Raw genomic sequence first — 20129 nt, forward strand, 5'->3', positions numbered from 1 at the left:
GTAGATACAATTTAAAGGGGAAAAAAATAAGCCAACATTCCACATTCTTCAGATTGGTCCAAATCCTGCCAGCTACCACTCTCGTGCTATTTAGCCTTGTATCGTGATATCCTTGTTCATGGCCAAATTCCAGGGAGATCTCCTAGCCTTTGGGATCAAGTTCAGGTAACATCTCCGTATACGAATGCCTGTATCTTTTCAAGGGTGCACTTTGTTTCTGTTTTTCCATTTTAAAGGCACTTTGCATGTACCAAAATAAATGTTATTAGCCAAAGAAAATACATCAAAATCGATTTTTCTTTGCATTATTTTATTTTACTTTATTAATTAAAGTTTATTGGGATGACAGTTGTTAGCAAAGTTATAGACAATAGTTTGGTGTTTACCAGAGGGTAAGGGGTGGTGGTGGTAGATGAGGGTAAATGGGATCAAATATATGGTGATGGACGGAGAACTGACTCTGGGTGGTGAACACACAATGTGATATACAGATGATGTATTACAGAATTGTACACCTGAAATCTATGTAACTTTACATTATTTTACTTCAGTAATATTTAAGACAATTTTGTATCCTATTTTCTTAAATTAATGGGAACATGTTTGTATTAATGTGAACTATTCATAAACTTGAATAACTAAATGATAACCCATTAATCGGATTTGCTGTAGATAACTATTCCTCATAATTAGTCATTCAATTTGCAGATGATTTTTCACCATTTTAGGAAATACTGTATTGAGATGAACGTCTTCATACAGAGAGCATTTTGGGCTTGAATTAGTGTATGCTTATGTTTCACTCGTTGATTCCTTCACCAATACTGACTGTACACTTACTGTTGCTGGGTGGTCCAAAGATGAGTGCTTTCTGCTTTTAGAGAATTCATTGTCCGTCTCATAGTGGTCAGATAATAAAACAAAGTCACTCTACAGAGTGATATGGGGAGATGTAGAAAGACTTCCAGCGATATGCATCGGGGCAAAGGTACTGGGATTAGCGAGAATGTTTATTACCAGGGTAAAACATGAGCATCAAGCTGTGGGAAATGATTTGATCAGAAAAATAGAAGGAAGCTAGTTCATGAAGTTTCTTTTGTGTTATGCTGGCACTCATGTTACATTTAACTTGAAAGTGATGAGATCCCGTTAAAATATTTGTGCATGGAAATGACAAGATCAGTTCGGATTATATACTGGGTGTTGGGAATAATACAAAATTAAAACTTTCTCACTGAAATAAACAAAATAGTCATTTTAATATTAAGCCAAAACCCTGAGGGGAAAAAAACATCATAGAAATAAAACAGAATGGCTAAGAAGTAAATGGCATGACATGATTTTGGAAGTTGTTCAAGTTTAAAAATGTATATGCTTACAAAATAACCAGCATATTATGTATCTCTAAGAAATGCTCAGAGGAAAGTCCTTCATCCTCATTAAAGTATATTAGCTTTTGGTTCGCTTGCCTGCTGCCCGTTGTTAATTCAATAAAAATAAATTAATTAAAATTATATTTAATATAATAAATAAAAAGAAAATTATGAAGACGAATATGTGTAGTCACTGTCTTACAGAGTTCCACAATTTTATTTAAAAGTTTGAAATGTCTAGGAACGTATAGAGAATTTCTTATGCATATCGAAACACTAAACCCACTCTCAAGAATGTGTTTCTACATTTATGATTCAAGTTGTAGAAATATGATCTACCTGGATAGAATATAGTTTTATTTAAAATATCCATTTCAGGGGTAAAATACAAAGCATAGAATAAAGTATCAGTTTATCTCTGAGCCTGGGAAAGAGGAGCACAATGTAATATCTCAAATGTCTTCCTCGTCAAATGTCTTCAGAGAACAAAGAACGAGTCAGTAAATAAAAATTACCTTACATTTTCAGATTTTGCCCCAATTCAATAATGAGACAAATGCATAGTGGTTATTTTATTTTTTTCATAATTGTATTCAAAACATCAAAACAGATTTTCCCAGTACTGATTTAATGGGAATGACCCGGAGGTGAAGTTAATTGCCATAAAGCAAATAATACACTGTCAACAGCCTGCAGCTACTCATGGTTGAGGCAGGAGGCCAGTTACTTCATCACTTTCTGTTCGTCCTGAGGTTCCACGGTACTGGATGCATTGTAAATATTGCTATTAAGTGCTCGAATGGAAATTTCCTGTGTTGGCTGGGACATAAAAATATATAAAAGAAAAAAAATCAAACAATAACATTCCCATATGGCTTTATGATCTTAGTTGTATTTTCATAGGCATGAAGTGTCTGTAGCTCAGCAATAGATTTTTTCCTCCGATTCTATTGTTTTTGTTCAATAGTAAAAAATAGAAAAAATTAGGGCTAAGCTTCTCCTATCTGCCAAAAAAACTTATGATATGAGCTTCCTTGCTATATTATGGAAATGTCCCAACTCACACACCTTTAAGCTTTATAGAGCACCATGTCGGCGCTCCCTGAAATGGTGCTCATAGCTTTATCCCTTTGATGTATCAATACTTAAAAGAGTTTTTTTCAATAGTTCAATATGTTAGCTCTGAGCTAACATAACTAAAGTTAGATATTTTCTGAGGAAAAGGAAAAAGTGCAGTGTAATTAGCCTTGCATTGTTTATTCCGTGACTACATCTATGTTTAGCAAAAGCCTTCCGGATAATGTCTGTCTGCCATCTTTTTGTGTTGTAGTTGGCAAAATGCCATTATTTAAATTAGTTTAGACAACTACATCTCATATTGTACAAAAGAGTATCTTATGGCTATGAAGGCTTTAAATTAGATTTTTACATTAACAATTACATTCCATGGAAGTAACATTTTTTGTTTTTTAATTCAAGTTTATTGGGGTAACAATTGTTAGTAACTAAGTTACATAGATTTCAGGTGTACAATTCTGTATTACATTATCTATAAATCCCATTGTGTGTTCACCACCCAGAGTCAGTTCTCCTTCATGGAAGTAACATTTTAATCCTACTTTTAGGTTGGCATCATTGTAATGTAGAAATAATTCTTGCATATACTAGCATTATACAAAATTGGCATAATGTCTAATATCTGTATCAGGTCATAAAGGAGCACCTGAAGCATTGAAAACTAGGAGGAACTTGACCACAAATGTGTCCCAAATTCTCATATTTAGATAACCTCTACCTTGTATGGCCAGTTTTCTCTTTGAAAAAAATTAATATAGTAAGTCATTTCTGCTTCTCTAGCAGTTTATTTGAAAATTATGTGAAGTTAGTAGGTATTGAACGCTAGTATGATGAGGTCTAATGTCGTACTCTACCTTTCTTGACCTCTCAAAGAATAAATAGCTTGGATAGACCCTAAGGGCATGAAAAGTTCCCTTTTCTCTACAAGTTAGCATCAGATTGCCTGGCCGTGTGAGCCGCTCAGGCCAGGATGGAGGACTTCTGAGGCACAGCTGTGGCCCGCCACAAAGTCCTGGGCCCATGGACTGCAGTCCAGCCTATGCCCCACTTGCCACCCTGTTACAGGACAGCTTCTGTGTGGAGAAGGGAGCACTGTTTTCTAAGTCACCTGCCAGAGCGGTGACTTTTTCCTAATCTCTATGCCCTGAGAGGCACCTTTTACTAATCTGTGGTTGGATGTTCCTCCCGAAGGCCTCCCCATTGTGGGCGCCTTTGTGTCCTAGGGCCCCAGAGTTCCCTGAGGTCCTAGCTGGAGGCACACCTTCTCCACTCAAGGGGAAGGACCTGGTACTCTCCTGGCACACTGTGGTCTGTACTGAGCTCCCAATGAGTAATTGCCTTGCTCCAGAACCCTTGGGTTCTCCAGATAGGGAATAATTTGGCTAACATTGCTCTGCCTATGCTAGAAGATACGACTGAAGATCTAAATGGTTTCAATCACATGATATGCAGTAACCACAGGTATCATTAGTTAATCCACACACATATACAGATGTAGTCATGTTTTTAAACTGCAAATTGCCATGGACTCAGCTCAGTGTGGCTGGGTGGGAAATCAAGGGACGATCCTGAGCCTACTCTTGCTCTTTTGCCTTTGACTTGTCTCCCCCACCCTCCATTCAAGTCAAAGATACTCAAAAAGTAATGAAGTCCCTCTCTCTCTCTCTGTCTCTCTCTCTCTTCTCCTTTCCCCCATCCCTTCTCTTCTCCTTCCTTAATGCCGGCCTTTCCTTTCTGTGAGTTCAATGACAGAGTGGCCTCTGTGCCACCAGCCTAGGCTGTCCTGTTTGGCGTGACTAGCAGGAACATTCTGAGCTTCCTAATTATCGTTGCAAAGCAGTCATAGGACCCTAACGAGTAGGCCTTCAATAGTGCCCCAGAAGACCTGTGATTTTTTTCTTAATCCTTCATGATCCATCTGGTTTTAAAATTGTTGGCTGATTTAATTATTTTACAATGTCAAACAATAAGTTAAATTAGATTACAAACTCTTATCTAGACATTTAGACTTTTGCAGAGAAATCGAATTAGCACCTGTTAGATAGGCTTTTGAAGTGTGAGATGAAACAATAAAAGGTGGTCAATAAGCACGCGATGAAAAATGAATATAACATACAAATGATTGTTTTTACCTCCGATAACCAGACTTCATCATACCAGAGAAAGTATAGAAAAGCCAGTTTTCGGAAGTCTGGTGAGAAGTGGCAAGAGTCCTATGGCTTTTCTTAGACATGGTAATCATTAGGGAGTGAGGATTTTTAGAATTCTTGGGGTCTTTATCAGAGGCGATAACAATAAAGGTCTGAGTTATATTCAGAGTAAGCTTGCTTCTCATAGCTTACCGCAGAGCACTGAAGGTGTGTGACCGAATGAAAAAGGGAAAGGCATGTCTGTTTATGTGCCTTCATGGAGGCACATAGGTGTTACGCAAATACATTTTCCCACCACTTAATGCTAAAAGATAGGCTAGCCCCTTTACAACAAATGTTTAATATCTTATCAGCTTATGCTGCCACAATCCCTTTGTACTATAAAACTTGCCATTTAATTTCTAACGAGGAAAAAAATTACCATTCATCTTCCTTAAGCCTGGGGATACATTTTGTTACGTAAATAATATCATCTTCATTGATCTAACCTAAACTTTGTTTAAAATATCTACAAAAATTACAGCATAAGCCTGTGAACACCTCCCAAATCCATTAGATAAAGGCCTATGATAACATTTCTTTGTATGTGCATTTGCTCTTCTCAGGAGAAAGGAAGACAACAGTGTCTTGCACAAAAATCATGAACAAAAATATCAGTATTGTGGACAACAAGAAATGCAAATACTTAACCAAGCCAGAGCCACAGATTCGCAAGTGCAACGAGCAACCCTGCCAAACCAGGTAAGGCTGACCCACCACTCCTTAAGGCATTGTTTCGCCATTACATTACTGGTCTTTAAAACACACTCAAAATATTAAGGAAATCACATTTTCTTAAAAAACAATGCAAGGGATCTGTACCAAATGCAAAGTTAAATTAGCAAGGTCTAACAAAGAAAGATAATTGATGGAATGAATATTGGAGCATCAAGTTTGGGAGTTATGTTGACTTTAGCTGAACTCTCCACAGTGTGTAAACAACCACTAACTGGGATGGAGGGGAACAACTCATTAAAATTACTTGGTAACCTGTTGGTCATCTCTTCCAAAATCTGGCTATTGGGTTGAATGCAGCTATTCATTCCTGAATTCTTCAAAATGGTGTGTTAGAACTTGCCAAGGGTGATATAAACCAAAACAGGACTAGCCAGGACCCAGTCCCCTGCTCTGCCATCAGGGGCCAGTGTGGCTCTCCTGGTTCCCAGCTGGACCCTCACTTCCTCTCCCAAAGCAAACGGCCCGAAACCTGATCTCTGATCACCAGACTCCTGACCTGGGTTCTATTTACTGGACAGTTAGTTGCTTTGGTCCTGTGTGACTTCCCCAGTATGTATTAGGCAACACAGCAGGCAAGAAGGTCCTGAGTTAGGGGACAAAATGGCAATGCTGAGCAGCTGGAAGTGACTTCGAAAGACGCCACGTCTTACTCACGTGCAGAGACAAATGAGTGGAGCCTTAGTATAATTTTGGAGCAGGCTAGCATAGCAGCAAGGCTATTTGGAATGGACCCCATCACTGGGCTCCTGAAAATCCACATGCTTTCATGGAAAACCTGATGGTGGACTTGAGGGGTACTAAGTCCCACTGTCAAAACTCCTGAAAAGTTTTAGGGATGGCATGACAAAAAGAGTGTGAGGCTGAATTGATTCTTCTAGAATATGGGGACAGGGACATTTCCATCTTGACCCTCAGAGGTTTGTAGAAACTCAGTGAGTTAGGATAGTAGTGAGTTCTTGGGGCAGCCAACAGAGAATTGAGCTCCCTTCGCAATAGTTTCTGCAGTGGAGTCAGTGAATTTACACATCTTGCAGCTCAGATACGCAAAGAACTGGTAGCTGTGTAGCGACCTATAACGAAATCATCGTCTTCACGACCCTCCGCCCCCCGGAATAAGTACAGCCCGAAAGGGGGAGGAGGGACACAGTAGCCAATGAACTTTCTAGGCTTTTCTGTCCTCAGTAATCTCTTTGGGGATTGGTGTCGTGCAGGCTGGTGCTCAGCTCCTCTGGTTTCCTTGTTTCCCACCATACCCCCTTCTGCAGGAGCAGCGCTGCCTCCTGAGTGCCCGTGATTCTTGCTTATTGCAAAACTCAGTGATGGGAGCCTCCAGACCCGGCTCATGCTGAGTTGATGAGAGAGAGCTTAAAAGCGCTGGGAAAATCCTTTCTTCCTGGGAAAATCCTTTCTTCCTCCACAGAGCTGAAATTTTGAGACTTGCTTCTCTGTAGATTCAATGTATTTGGGATGTCACAAGCTGATTACCAACCTTTCCTTCCCTGTACATTCCTGCTCTACCAATCCTGCCCCTCCCACAGGCAAAAAAGTGCTTCTAGGGAACAGGACAAAAGAATGATGCGTGTACAAATGTGCGAAAGATACATGTACACTGCCATACTTTCAGTAATTTATGTTCCTGCCTGGCTATATGCTTTTGAGCCTAACTCCATGAGTAGGTCAATAGGAAGGGTGACCTAAGGAATTATTATCACCTATGGTCAGGTCCTTGAGCCCTTTGCATTCAGTGCTGGACAGATAAATAGAGTTTTTGGCCTTTGCCCTGTCGGCTAAAGAAACGACTCTTTTGTTATTATTATTCCTAAGAATTCTCCTTTCTTTCTCCATTTTTTAAATACATATTAAAATGCGAATTACTTATGTTTAGTAATTTGCTAAAATATTTGAATACACCATTTATATACCATATAACTTTTGCATATGGATGAAAGAGCAATGGCTTTTTCTGATATATCAGGAATCTTGAATGAGCTGGACTGGAGTGTATTTGTCACGTCCAAACGTGGTCAGTGAAGGATCCAAAGGTACGGTGCCCGCCATTTGCTATCCTCAGCTGTCTTGGGGGCAATGCCTCGATAATAATTTGGTAAAATGAATAGTTTTAAAGGGCCAGTACATTTCTGAGTGCGGAATTAGTTTTGCAGCTGGAGACTGGAAGTCTTTTTGTTAGAGATGAGTATTTTCCTTCTCTTGGAAAAGGAGGCTCTATTTTGTGAACCACCAAGAAGCGATGTTGGTGAGGTTAACCGAAATACTGGCAAGTAAGAAATGGACACAGGCGATTATTCAGGGTGATCACAGAAAGCTTTCTAAGGCTTCGTGTAACTGGTATTGCACAGCTGTTATTTCTCCTGCCTCTTCTTTGCCCCACCCTAGTAAGACTTGTTGTAATTTCTGTTCACATTTGATGGAACTCTATGTGCCAAATATAAAATATAGTGATGCACTAGTAAACAGCTTTGCAAAAAGGAATCTTAAAGATAAGGAAATAGATAGTTCCAAATTAGATTAATTCTAAAATACAGAATGTTTTCTCTCATTGTGAGTTTAGTTTACATGTTAGTTCTTATTTTTGAGTTTTCTCAAGGAATGGATAAAGTAACTTTTTAATCATCACACGAAGGATCTCTAAAATAAATTTTATTTAAAAAATACGAGGTTCCATGAAATTGCAACTACTTCTCTTTTCAATAATGTCTTCTGGATTCCATAGTTGGGGAAAAGGTACTAAGATGTATTTAAAGTATTGTGCTCGTAGCCTGGGTATCCTTGTGCAGAGAGAAGAAGCAGAAACTAAATAAAATTGGAAGATAAATATTCACTTTAGGAAACACCCACTAGGTGATTCCAAAGCAAAATGGTAGGACCTCATCATACTTGACAGGCCAGTAGACAAGGGCCTTGCTACAGGCACTATTGGAGTGCAAATGTTATCATGAATTTTTTGTTTTGTTTTCAGAAATAGAAGCATAGAATCATTTAGACTTAAACCATCATACAGCCGAGGAAACTAGGCTGGAAGAGGATGTAACATATCAAACTTCGATTTATTGCCAAGAACATAGGGGCTCAAGTAAATTCGGAAGCATTGAAGCAATCTCTAGAAAACAGAGAGAAACATAAATTCCATCTCAAGAAATGTTTAATGCAAAGCTATTGTATGAAAAGTGTTATGGGTGCAAAGCAGAATAAGGCATTGATTTTGCCTTTGAAGAGCTTCTATATTAGGAAGAGAAGGTCAAATTCTGTAGGTAGCCTTTGAGCCTCTCCGCTTCCCTAGAGAATATCTATTATTATAAGTGTCGTGTGACTGCCACAAGCCAGGTGACAGAGGGCAGAGGAGAACACAATCCCTGTGGGTTGGATGGAGAAGACCTTTCTAGGAGGAAGGAACTGAGAACTGACTCTCAAGCATCTCCACAGTGGACTCTCCAGAAGCGAGTGCCATGAGATGAAAACAGAAAGTGTTTCGGGAGCAAGCTGAGCATACCGTTTATTTTCCAAACAAGTGGGTGATGAAGCTAGAGAAATCTATGAATAAGTATAAGATATTTATAAATATACTGTAATACATATGATATATGTTATATACTGAGTACTTATTGTATGTCAGATAATATACTAATAAATACTTTCACACGTGAGAAAGTGGGAATTGGACAGCTGTTAAGAATTGTTTTAAGAATGTGACCCTAGTAAGGAACCCAGAATTAAGCTCCGGCTTCTGACCGCCTGCTCTGTGCTAAACTAGGATTGTGCAGGTATTTTAGTGGGGTATTCAGATCCCCCATAAGGTTGTCCAAATAATAGGAAGTGCAGAGAGGGTTTTATTGACAGGTATCACCCGAATCCAAATTTCATAAATCACTTTACTGGCATAGGCTTGGCTTTCTTCCTGACATAAATTCGGAGGGGTGTTTGAATTCCTGGTCCTTCAGGGAGATTCCAACTCCTTAGAAATGGTCGCTGTCTTCAAACTTGTTTCAGTGCCTCTTGCATTCCTTTTAGGTGGATGATGACAGAATGGACCCCGTGTTCACGAACTTGTGGAAAAGGGATGCAGAGCAGACAAGTGGCGTGTACCCAACAACTGAGCAACGGCACCCTGATCAGGGCCCGGGAGAGGGACTGCGCGGGGCCCAAGCCGGCCTCCGCCCAACGCTGCGAGGGCCAGGACTGCATGACCGTGTGGGAGGCAGGGGTGTGGTCAGAGGTGCGGACACGCCCCCTTTCTTTTCCTTTTCCTTTTCCTTTTGTTTTTTTTGACGCTTAGCTTGTGTAAGGTCCTGTCATATTATGTTCAGAATCTCTCTGGATGGCAGTCGATATTTTTCAATACCATCTGCTGATTTTGCTGATGATATATATATGCTCATTATAAATAATTTCGAAAACAGGACAAAACACAGAGATTTACTCTTTATTCTGTAAATATTGTAACACGCTTACGAGTATATTTGATATGCATTTGGAATCCTGCTGTTTCATTTATGTGTCATGAGGATACCCTTAAGTGGGCACATATTAAAATACACATTTGACTCATTATATGTCCCTGAACATTTAAAAGGGGAAGAACAAAGGGATTAACATTAACAATCATTTTCTGTGAGCAAGGACTGTATTTTGACTTCATATATAGTATATTGTTTATATTTAATTGCCAATGCAAGAAAGGTAGCAGTTTTACCATTTTATAATATAGCTCAGAGAAATGAAATAGTTTACCCAAAGTCCTATCTGAGTGGTAGAGCTGGGATTTGAACCTAGTGCTGTCTAAGTCACTGCACCACACACCCACTAATTTGTAGCATATAGTGTAGGGGTGTGTTCCATGCCAAAGTGTAGGCTTGATTTTCTGTTTTCATGATATATCTCCTTATGCAATAATAAACACCAGTCATTATATTTCCTCGTTGCTCTGAAGCATATCAGGTGAGTATGTGGGTGCACACACACACACACACACACACACACACATTTATATACCCATTCACATGTGCAAAGACCAGTGCATACACATATCCAGAGCAAAATCACCCACGCGCTTAATTTCAGAATATTAAATAGGATATAAAAATGACAAATAGAAAATGCTAGGTTGCACTAAGAAGCCATTCTTATGAAAATGAGTATAAAGTAGCTTAGATAATAAGATTTGTGAAATTATTTAATGAACCCACTCCCCCTAAAAGCACATTAGCAAATCACGTGACTTTCTGTTGTCTTACTTTCCTGATCTGTACCTTGCTGTTTAATAGATTCGTCTTCATGTGTAATGTGTGCTTTTGAGGATGAGTGCAATATCCAATTTGACATCAATATGAATCAGGAATCAGTTCAGTCTGAAGAGAAGAATCACATGAACATCAGAGAAACAAAAATACCCCACCTCCAGCCTAACCATAATGCTTTAGCAAACTCTTCAGGAGGCGATAGGTCAGAAAGAGTCTACTATACAGATTTTGGCACCAGCCGGAAGAAATGATATGTCTCAATGCAATATGCCAATGAAAAAATGGCTCTATTGTTTTGATTTCATTTAAAATTGATTTTTATGAATCAGGGTTAGTTTTAGTTGCAAGAAATAAAAATAAAAATATTAAAATACCAAATCACACATATAGTCTCAAGCTCAACACACTCAAACACAAGGCATAGATTATGAGATAATTACTTATTTGTGCAAAATTCAGTATATTGAAAATGTCATTAGTTCCATGCTCAAGTTTTCAGGAACACAACTGTTGGAATCCACATGGTTACTCTGGTGCTACATCATTACTAAATGTTTATCTGCACCTCTTTCTTTAGACCTTTTGGAGACACAAATATAGATCAGATTTTCAAGTTTTGCCATAGCTCTCATTCCCCCATTCTCCCCTGTCCCACCCAATGCCATTTTGGTCTCTGTCCAGATAGTCAGTGATGCATACCTTTGTAAAACTGGGAGCTTTATACATATTCCACAATAGGAAGCATAAAGGTAATTGACAGGGGAAGTTTCACCTAAAAGATTGGTGGAATATACATGTGTGCTTCATATCTGTATGTCATCATTGTCAATCAAGCATCAATTATTTATGAAGTGAACTAAACTATTTTGAACCGAATTATATTTCAATCCATACAACCATTCAGAATGATGATTTCTATATACCCTGTTTCCCTGAAAATAAGACCTAGCTGGACAATCAGCTCTAATTAGTCTTTTGGAGCAAAAATTAATATAAGACACAGTATTATATGTTATGTTATGTTATGTTATGTTATGTTATGTTATGTTATGTTATGTTATGTTATGTTATGTTATGTTATGTTATGTTATGTTATGTTATGTTATGTTATGTTATGTTATGTTATGTTATGTTATGTTATACCCGGTCTTATAGTATAGTAAAATAAGACCGGGTCTTATATGAATTTTTGTTCCAAAAGACGCATTAGAGCTGATGGTCCAGCGAGGTCTTATTTTCGGGGAAACACAGTAATTATGTAAAGAAATTCTTTGGTTTATTTCTGTTAAGATTTTCTCTGTTTTAGCTTTAAGAATGGTTTGTGAAAAATGACATTCTGTAAGAAATAGTCACTTTTCACAAACATTTCTTCAGGCTAAAATAGTAAATCTTAGCAAAAATAAAATAATGAATGTTCTTACATAATTTCATGTAAAAATTTGATGTCAATCAAATGTAGTATTTAAATTTGATCATTGATTATTTGTCTTTTATCAAGAATCCATATGATATATTACGCTCTGTATTAATGGACCTGTGTTTCTGAAGCCCTTTCACCTCCAGCACTGTGCTCTAAGCTCCATCTGGCCTCTGGTCCTGGTGCATAGCCTGTTCTCCTTATTCTTTGTTTCTTTATTCTTTTATTAGGTTGGTGCAAAAGTAATTATGATTTAAAAGGTTAAAAATAATTGCAAACACCGCAATTACTTTTGCATCCGCCTAATACCTGGACTTTATGTGAGTTATAGGCTTATGAGATGATTAGAACCAACGCTTAACATAATTTCATCATTCATCTGTATCTCCTAATGACTGACTTTATCCAGACTCTCTGGTGTTATCTTCCAGTGTTCGGTCAAATGTGGCAAAGGTGTCCGTCACCGGACCGTGAGGTGTACCAACCCGAGAAAGAAATGCGTCCTCTCCACCAGGCCCAGGGAGGCCGAGGACTGTGAGGATTACTCGAAATGCTACGTGTGGCGAATGGGTGACTGGTCTAAGGTAAGAATCATGCTGTACATCCTCAGTATTAGGTTTCAATAATGTCAGCATTGCCACGGGTACCACATCCATACAGTATGACGTTTAGGAGGGATGGAGGGTAGATGTAAAGATCATGGGATGTGGACTGTTATATCCCCAGGTTCAAATCCTGCCTGTCTGTCCGTGATCATGATCTGTATAAAACTGTTTTAAAGATTAAGTAAGATAAACTGTATAAAGCACTTAACACCATTTTTGACACAAAGAAAGTTCTCAGAAATATTATTATTGTTGTTTTGTGGCTGGTTTTTGTGATATAGTTTTTGTCAGAATATTTTTGCATGAAACTTACCTAATAAATAGAATACTATCAGGTAAGTCCATTCAAAATATAATTAAGGAAAGTATTGGTAGAATCAAACAAAGGAATTACCATCATAATGGGTAGTAGACATTCTTTTTCCCACCAACATTTGGGGTTGTATATGGAAGAGATGGGAAGGAACAGAATTCTTGAAGCCGTTTGGTCAAATCAAGGGGACACACTCACTTGGCAGTTGAACAGTATGTTTAATACGATAATAGTAATGCCTCACATATTAATGAGGTGTAGAAAATAGGTCACATATTCACTCTACAAAGTATTAATAAATCCCATGGTTTAATATAAAATTCCGATCATATCTAGGTGAAAACAGCTCTCAAATACTAGTTTTCAGGAATGTATTAATCAAATGGTCCCCTGTGCCTCGCCACATTTAGCTGTGATACTATTTTTTTTTTTTATTAAATTTATTGGGGTGACAATTGTTAGTAAAATTACATAGATTTCAGGTGTACAATTCTGTATTACATCATCTATAAATCCCATTGTGTGTTCATCACCCAGAGTCAGTTCTCCTTCCATCACCATATATTCGATCCCCCTTACCCTCATCTACCACCCCCCACCCCCCGCCCCCCTTACTATTTACCTATTGTCATGGGATCATAAAATTCTAGGGCTTAGAAGAGCCATAATAAATCCTTTCTTCTTCCCTTTTATTGTATAAATTAAAAAAAGTAAAAGTGGTGGCTGCCGGGGCATGGTGTGGAGTGTGGCAGCTATTCATAAATAACACTGAGGAACATTCTGGAAGAAATCTTTTCATTGTATAATGCACTGTGTCTAACCAGTTTGCCCAACGTTGCCCCCCCCAAAACCCATGACATTTAAAATCTATTTTCTTGTGATTATTTATGTCTTTCCTCCTTAACAAAAGTTTGCATGTAAACATCGCATTTAAGTTTTGAGTAAACTGCTCTCTCTTTCCACCACATACAACATTCAGAGTTCATCTTGGGACTCTTAAAAGATGCATTTGTAAACTATGTAAATTAATCCCTGACTACAGGAAATATTCATCCCAAAACAGGCAGCTTTTAACTGGTGAAGCATATAAGGAAACTTCCTCCTTTAGAGTGAAAGAGAATTCCCAATTAACCACAAATAATTTTGTTTTATGTTCAGGATTATATTTCCCTAATTCTAAGAGAGAGAAATAGAGTAGGATGAGAAGGAAAGACAATGGTTTGGAAGTCAAGAGACATGATGGGAACAGTTTGGGCTCCCTCATTGTGTAGATGGCACATTGGTTAAGCCACTGATTATGTTTGTGTCCTTATTTCCATATGAGTGAAATAAGGAAAATTGATATCACTGTTGTTTTCAAGCTCCATGTATATAGTAACTTTTCATTTAGCACTGAAGGTATAAGATAGGATGAGAAAATACAGTACCAGCTGGAAGGGTGTAGGGGAGATCGCCTATTGCTCACTTTCAATTATTTTGGCTGGTGAAATTCTGAATGTTTTCCTTAAATGAAATGATTCTGCTGTAAGGAAAAGTTTAAAAACCACTAGAATAGATGAGCTATATTTTTCCAACTTCATTAATTAATAGAAATATTTTAAGTGATAAATATTGTTAACCTCCAGTTAACTACAAAAACCAAACATTGTGATTGCAAAAACAGAAGATCCAGGTTTTATTGTAATTTATAACCGAACTGTAAGCTCCTATGTTGCAGCGTATAGAAATATGGCTGGCGAATCCTATTTGCATGATAAATACTATTACTATTGATTAAAATGTGCCTATTATGTAGCCTCTGGTTAAATCTTAAGCAAAATCAAAATTACCTGGGGAGATCATAGAAAATGTTAATTTTGGTTTTTCACATAAGCCTTAAAAAAACATATTTAAGCATTTTACCACAATTATATATATCCGTATGATGTCATTTTAAATCTACGTGGAATGAATTACTTTAAATTGATTTTGTTGTGCTATATATTGCTCCCCAGCTAGAACATAACCGTTATGAGTAAGGAAAGAAACAGATAGGCACAATGAATATTCATCTTTATTCCATGACTTTTTACCTTTGTTTGTTGGACTGTTTGTGTCTTTGTTTCCTTATTTAGAAGATCCAGCATGTGGCTTTTTTTTCTTCCTCTTTATATGAGTATAAGTCTCTCTTTCCTTAAAGCCGTTTTGTTATTCTTCATTCCTGACTGAGGTCTCCGCATAGCGGATTCACACAGTGTACAAATTAAAGCCCAGTGGTTCCACATGAACTTTTCATACTTTATCTCTCCTTTTGTAATTCTAAGGTGTCACTTTCATGTTAAAATGAAAACCATCCCAAAATAATTACATAATAAAAGAATAATACTGTGATTTTTAAGTTTCAGTGGTTAAAATGTTAATGGACAGAGGAAACACACAGATCTTTTATTCTTATCAGCTCTGACTGTGGAACAAGACTAGCAGTTAGATGTGTGCAGTCGTGGGTGGATTTCTGTGCTCCTCTGAGGTCAATTAATCTGTCAGTTTCTACTCAAATTCTGCTAATATTTTTTAACTATTGATAAATCTAAGAGGACTTAAATTAGACCTTGGATTCTTTAGTCTGGAATATTCAATGGACTTTCCATAAAGTCTAGCTCTGAAACCCTGCTTCTCCCTTGATAATATGGATGAATTACTATGGAATCAGTTAAACAAAAAATACACTCTCAGGTTCTCCCACTGTCTAAAAGTTATTGAGCACTGTTGGGACAAGGTTGTATTGGCTAAACAAGAGGTTTATTAAGAATATGGCTTATGCCTCAAACTGCGTTCAGGGTATTTGGATCAGTCTGTGTGATTTCTAGCATGTATGTTTTGGTGGTGAATAGTGGAAAAATTGCTCTCAGCAGGAGAGGGGGAAAACATAGATCCAGGTATATTCAAAGAGAAAGATGTCCTGACATAAAATTATTACCTGAGTAGATTTCTGAGTAGATGTAATGCAACCTTTGCTGAACAATGCTCATATTTATTTCATTGAACCTGGAAAGTTGGTAAAAATGGAACACAAACAGCGTGGTTGCTTTACTCTGGCAGGGGTTAACCATCAACACAATTATATGCCACATTCTGGCTATATCTCTGATACAGATATGGCTGTAGGGTCTTTCCTGGGAGAGCACAACACAACCCATATGTTTCCTGGCCATATAAACCCGAATTTCTACGTTAAAGATATCCTAAGTATAGAACACTGACTTTAAAAATAACATAGTCCCTTATGTTTAATGAAATGCCATATTTTCTGCCTGAATTTGGCCTGTCTGCCTTTATTTGAACTTGTGCAACTTCTTGTTTTCATTATTAAAGGCCAGTAGAGGAGCAATGAAAGAGTATTGTTTTATATACTTACGTGTTAAACAGAATTTGGTCCTTCATGAAACTCTTATAGTTAACTTTTCTGTGCAGTGTTATTAGCAAGTGGTCTATACTTATTGAGGTGAATTATAATGAAACAAAACACCTTGGAATTGCACATAATTATTCTTGGTTTATTCTTAGAATCAATTCATACTCTACAATTTGAATTTAATTTCGTCTTTTAAAAGTCTGGAAAATGAATAGTTTTGGCTACATATCAAATTATGACATGATTAATAGAGTTTTGAATGAGAGATTGAGTCTTGTGAAGATGTAATTCAAAATAATGCTGGAAGCACAGTAAATCATTTTGGATGATTTAATTATACAAATAGTGTGGGCTATCTTTATTTAGAAGTGGTAAATATAAAGCTTGCAGTAAAATGAGGCATTTTAAATTTTTTCAGCAAAGGAAATCCCAATTATATTTAGTATATTTAGTTGAATAGCAGAGGAATTAGATAGAAGAGGAATCCAAAAATTAATGTAATTTTTCCTAATGAACAGGGGAAATCTATCAAACTAAATACATGCTTTCTAACTGTAAAAATTGCATTTAAGACATTAGGAATTCTACTTGTTCAGAGATCATTTTCATTCTCACAGAGAAGATTTTCTATTCATGTCATTACAAATCTCAAGATGGTGTTTTACAATTTTTTTGTGTGTTTTCTCTGAAAACAGTGTTGTGGCAGAAACTCAAAACATATTGATTGCTTAATAATTTATTTTTATAACTATTAAAGACCTGCATATATCTGGGTTATTTCTAATAAAACTAATTTTCTTACCATACATATTACAGATATTATTGAAATCCACCTAGTGTGTTATGTTGTCCTAGAACTCTGTAATAACTATGGGAAAAGAGCTACTTTTCCTGAGTCATTAACACTCTAATTTCTTCAAAGAAGCTCCAAAGTAGAATTTCAAATTAAGCAAGTAGCTTATGCCAGATCGTTCTTTAAGGTGGCTTTGCAAAATCAAGCGTTATAACCTTAAATGTTCTCATTTTGCATAATTAGTAAATTAAAACAATTCAACAGGGAAGTGCAAGATCAACGAAACAACAATTCCTCGAACAAATCCTTACTGACATTCTCAAAACAAGTCTAGAGAAACAAACAGAGGATTTATTACCCTGTCATACCTTTATCCAGATTGGCCAGCAGTCAATGTAAGTGGCTTTGTTTGCACCTTTTCTCATATCCCTAAAAAAAAAATTCTTTTATTTTTTACTCTTTGGATTCTTAGAGAGACAGACAGATCATGTGATTTTGAACCTCTGCCCCCAATTCTCATTGGGGCCCTTGGCCTGATGATCTGCCTTCTTGTTTGCTACCCAGAAGCTTGTCACTCCTTAAAATTAACATTGACAGTGGTACTTGTGACTTATCACAGTTGGTAGGCAATTATGAATAATCCCAGGTAAATTTCTTTCCTCTGGAGGAAAACTCAGTAACTCACAAAGAAACCTAAAGAAACAAATCTTAATCAATGCAATCAAGAACATCTTAAATTAGGGCCGGCCCGGTGGCTCAGGTGGTTAGAGCTCCATACTCCTAACTCCGAAGGCTGCGGGTTCGATTCCCACATGGGCCAGTGGGCTCTCAACCACAAGGTTGACAGTTCGAGTCCCGCAAGGGATGGTGGGAAGCGCCCCCTGCAACTAAAATTGAACAGGGCACCTTGAGCTGAGCTGCCGCTGAGCTGCCGGATGGCTCAGTTGGTTGGAGCATATTCTCTCAACCACAAGGTTTCCGGTTTCGACTCCCGCAAGGGATGGTGGGCTGCGTCCCCTGCAACTAGCAACAGCAACTGGACCTGGAGCTGAGCTGCGCCCTCCACAACTAAGATTGAAAGGACAACAACTTGATTTGGGAAGAAAAGTCCTGGAAGTACACACTGTTCCCCAATAAAGTCCTGTTCCACTTCCCCAATAAAATCTTAAAAAAAAAAAAAAAAGAATATCTTAAATTAAATAACTAGATAACACCATGCTTTTAAAGATGCATCTCTGCAGCCTAGTGTTTTTGCATTAAGTCAAAAGGGTAAAAAAGAACCAGATCCAAAAATCCCAAAGGAAGGCGTTCTTGTTGCTTATGACCAGGCCAGGGTCTTAGGACTATACATTCCTACATGTCCGGACTGACCCAATGCTGGCATATACATAGAGATAGAGATAGAAATAGAGATAAAGATATAGCCTTCCCCAATTAAAGTCAACTTACAGGAGGTCCCAGAATCCAACTGAGACTATATATACCTTGATGATTTTAATGCAAATAAAACTAACTGGATTGTTACAGGTTAGGAAAGGGGAGCTCAATCAGTTGTTAGAAGGATTTCTCATTCAAATTTAAAGAAACAATTAGTAACAACAGCAAATGACCAAATTAAATACCCTAGTAGAATGTAAAAATAGAAAATGTTAAATATCGGCTAAAACTAGAGAATAAAAGAATGAATAAAATGAGAATTGCCATTATATAATGAGTAAATATTTTGTAATGTAGATACTTTAGTAAAATTGGTATTTACTGAAATCCTGAATGTCATCATTTTTATAAGACTACATTCATAATAATTTACTAATTCTTGAAACTTACATTCCCAGAATTATATTCCAGGGAAAACGCATTCCCTGGAATGTGGTCGCCATGTATGAGAAATTCTGTAGTTAAACCATGATAACCAAATACCTTTTGCTGTAGGACCTTTCAGATCCTTTACCATTCTTCTGTACTTGATAAATCCCAAAGAGAGACTAGAGTATTCTTTTTTTTCCCCTTTATTAAAGATCACTTTTGCAGAGCTAGTTTTTTAGTGTAATATACATTGGGGAAGCTTACATTAGATTATTCCAATTTCAAAGTTTTGTAAATATATTTTTTTTTTCAAATGAGAGAAAATTATAGACTGAAGCCACACTGAAATTATCTATAAACTAAAAAACTGTTCTTGAGATTGGTTATCCATTTCTATTCAGAATTGTGTTCTGATTGTGTCTACAGATATTGATATTAGGCAAAAAATAACTGCTTATCATTTTTATAACTATAAATAATTTCATAAGAGGAAAGTATGAGCAGCTACTTCATAAACAAATAGGAATGTATCACACTGAAGTTCCATCATAGTTTGATCAATGAATTATATAAATCAAAGATTGTGGGCATGGTTTTAAACATTTGGACATTGAAGAAACCTATCCCAAGTTATCCTATATAAGACATCATTTACATCATAGGGACATTTATTTGAAAACTCACTTGTCCATGAATAAACTGTTCACACTAAAGAAATTACTCAATGATATATAGGATCATTTTCCTCAAGAAAAACTTTTTACTATTTTCTTTAAATACATCCACTGAACATTTACAGAATGTGCTACTCACCATTCTGTCTGGAGAATACAGCTCTCCTAAATCACGCACAAAATCCCCAACCTGTTGACTATCAAATTTTTTTTTGCCTCTGTCTCTGCACTTCCAGAGAGTGGAACTTTTTTTTGCATTGCTATCATTTTTATTTTTAAAGACCTCTTGAGAGTCATATTATTGCCCCAGATATATTTTAAAAATTGAATTTTCTCAATGTTCTAATTACTCAGTGTAGTCAAATACATTTGGCTGGCATGATTGAACATAAAAGAAATATATTAGATTCAAAAGAATGAGGTACACATACTATGTTTTCTATCTAGAAAAAAATATATAATTTAGAGAAATTGCAGTAGTTTCTCTCTATCTCTCTC

The 20129-nt window shown here is 37.0% G+C and overlaps 1 protein-coding gene across 1 annotated transcript in view; it reads left to right on the top strand.

Annotated features, from left to right (window-relative positions):
• Positions 1-20129, top strand: part of ADAMTS19 (ADAM metallopeptidase with thrombospondin type 1 motif 19) — a 232146-nt gene that overhangs the window by 196769 nt on the left and 15248 nt on the right. Inside the window, exons 19-21 of the mRNA XM_019756011.2 lie at positions 5206-5341; positions 9404-9608; positions 12481-12633. Coding sequence (XP_019611570.1) covers positions 5206-5341; positions 9404-9608; positions 12481-12633 — 494 coding nt within the window. The remainder of the gene's footprint in view (positions 1-5205; positions 5342-9403; positions 9609-12480; positions 12634-20129) is intronic.

The sequence above is a fragment of the Rhinolophus sinicus genome, linkage group LG10, assembly GCF_036562045.2.
Source record: "Rhinolophus sinicus isolate RSC01 linkage group LG10, ASM3656204v1, whole genome shotgun sequence".
Classification (NCBI taxonomy): domain Eukaryota; kingdom Metazoa; phylum Chordata; class Mammalia; order Chiroptera; family Rhinolophidae; genus Rhinolophus; species Rhinolophus sinicus.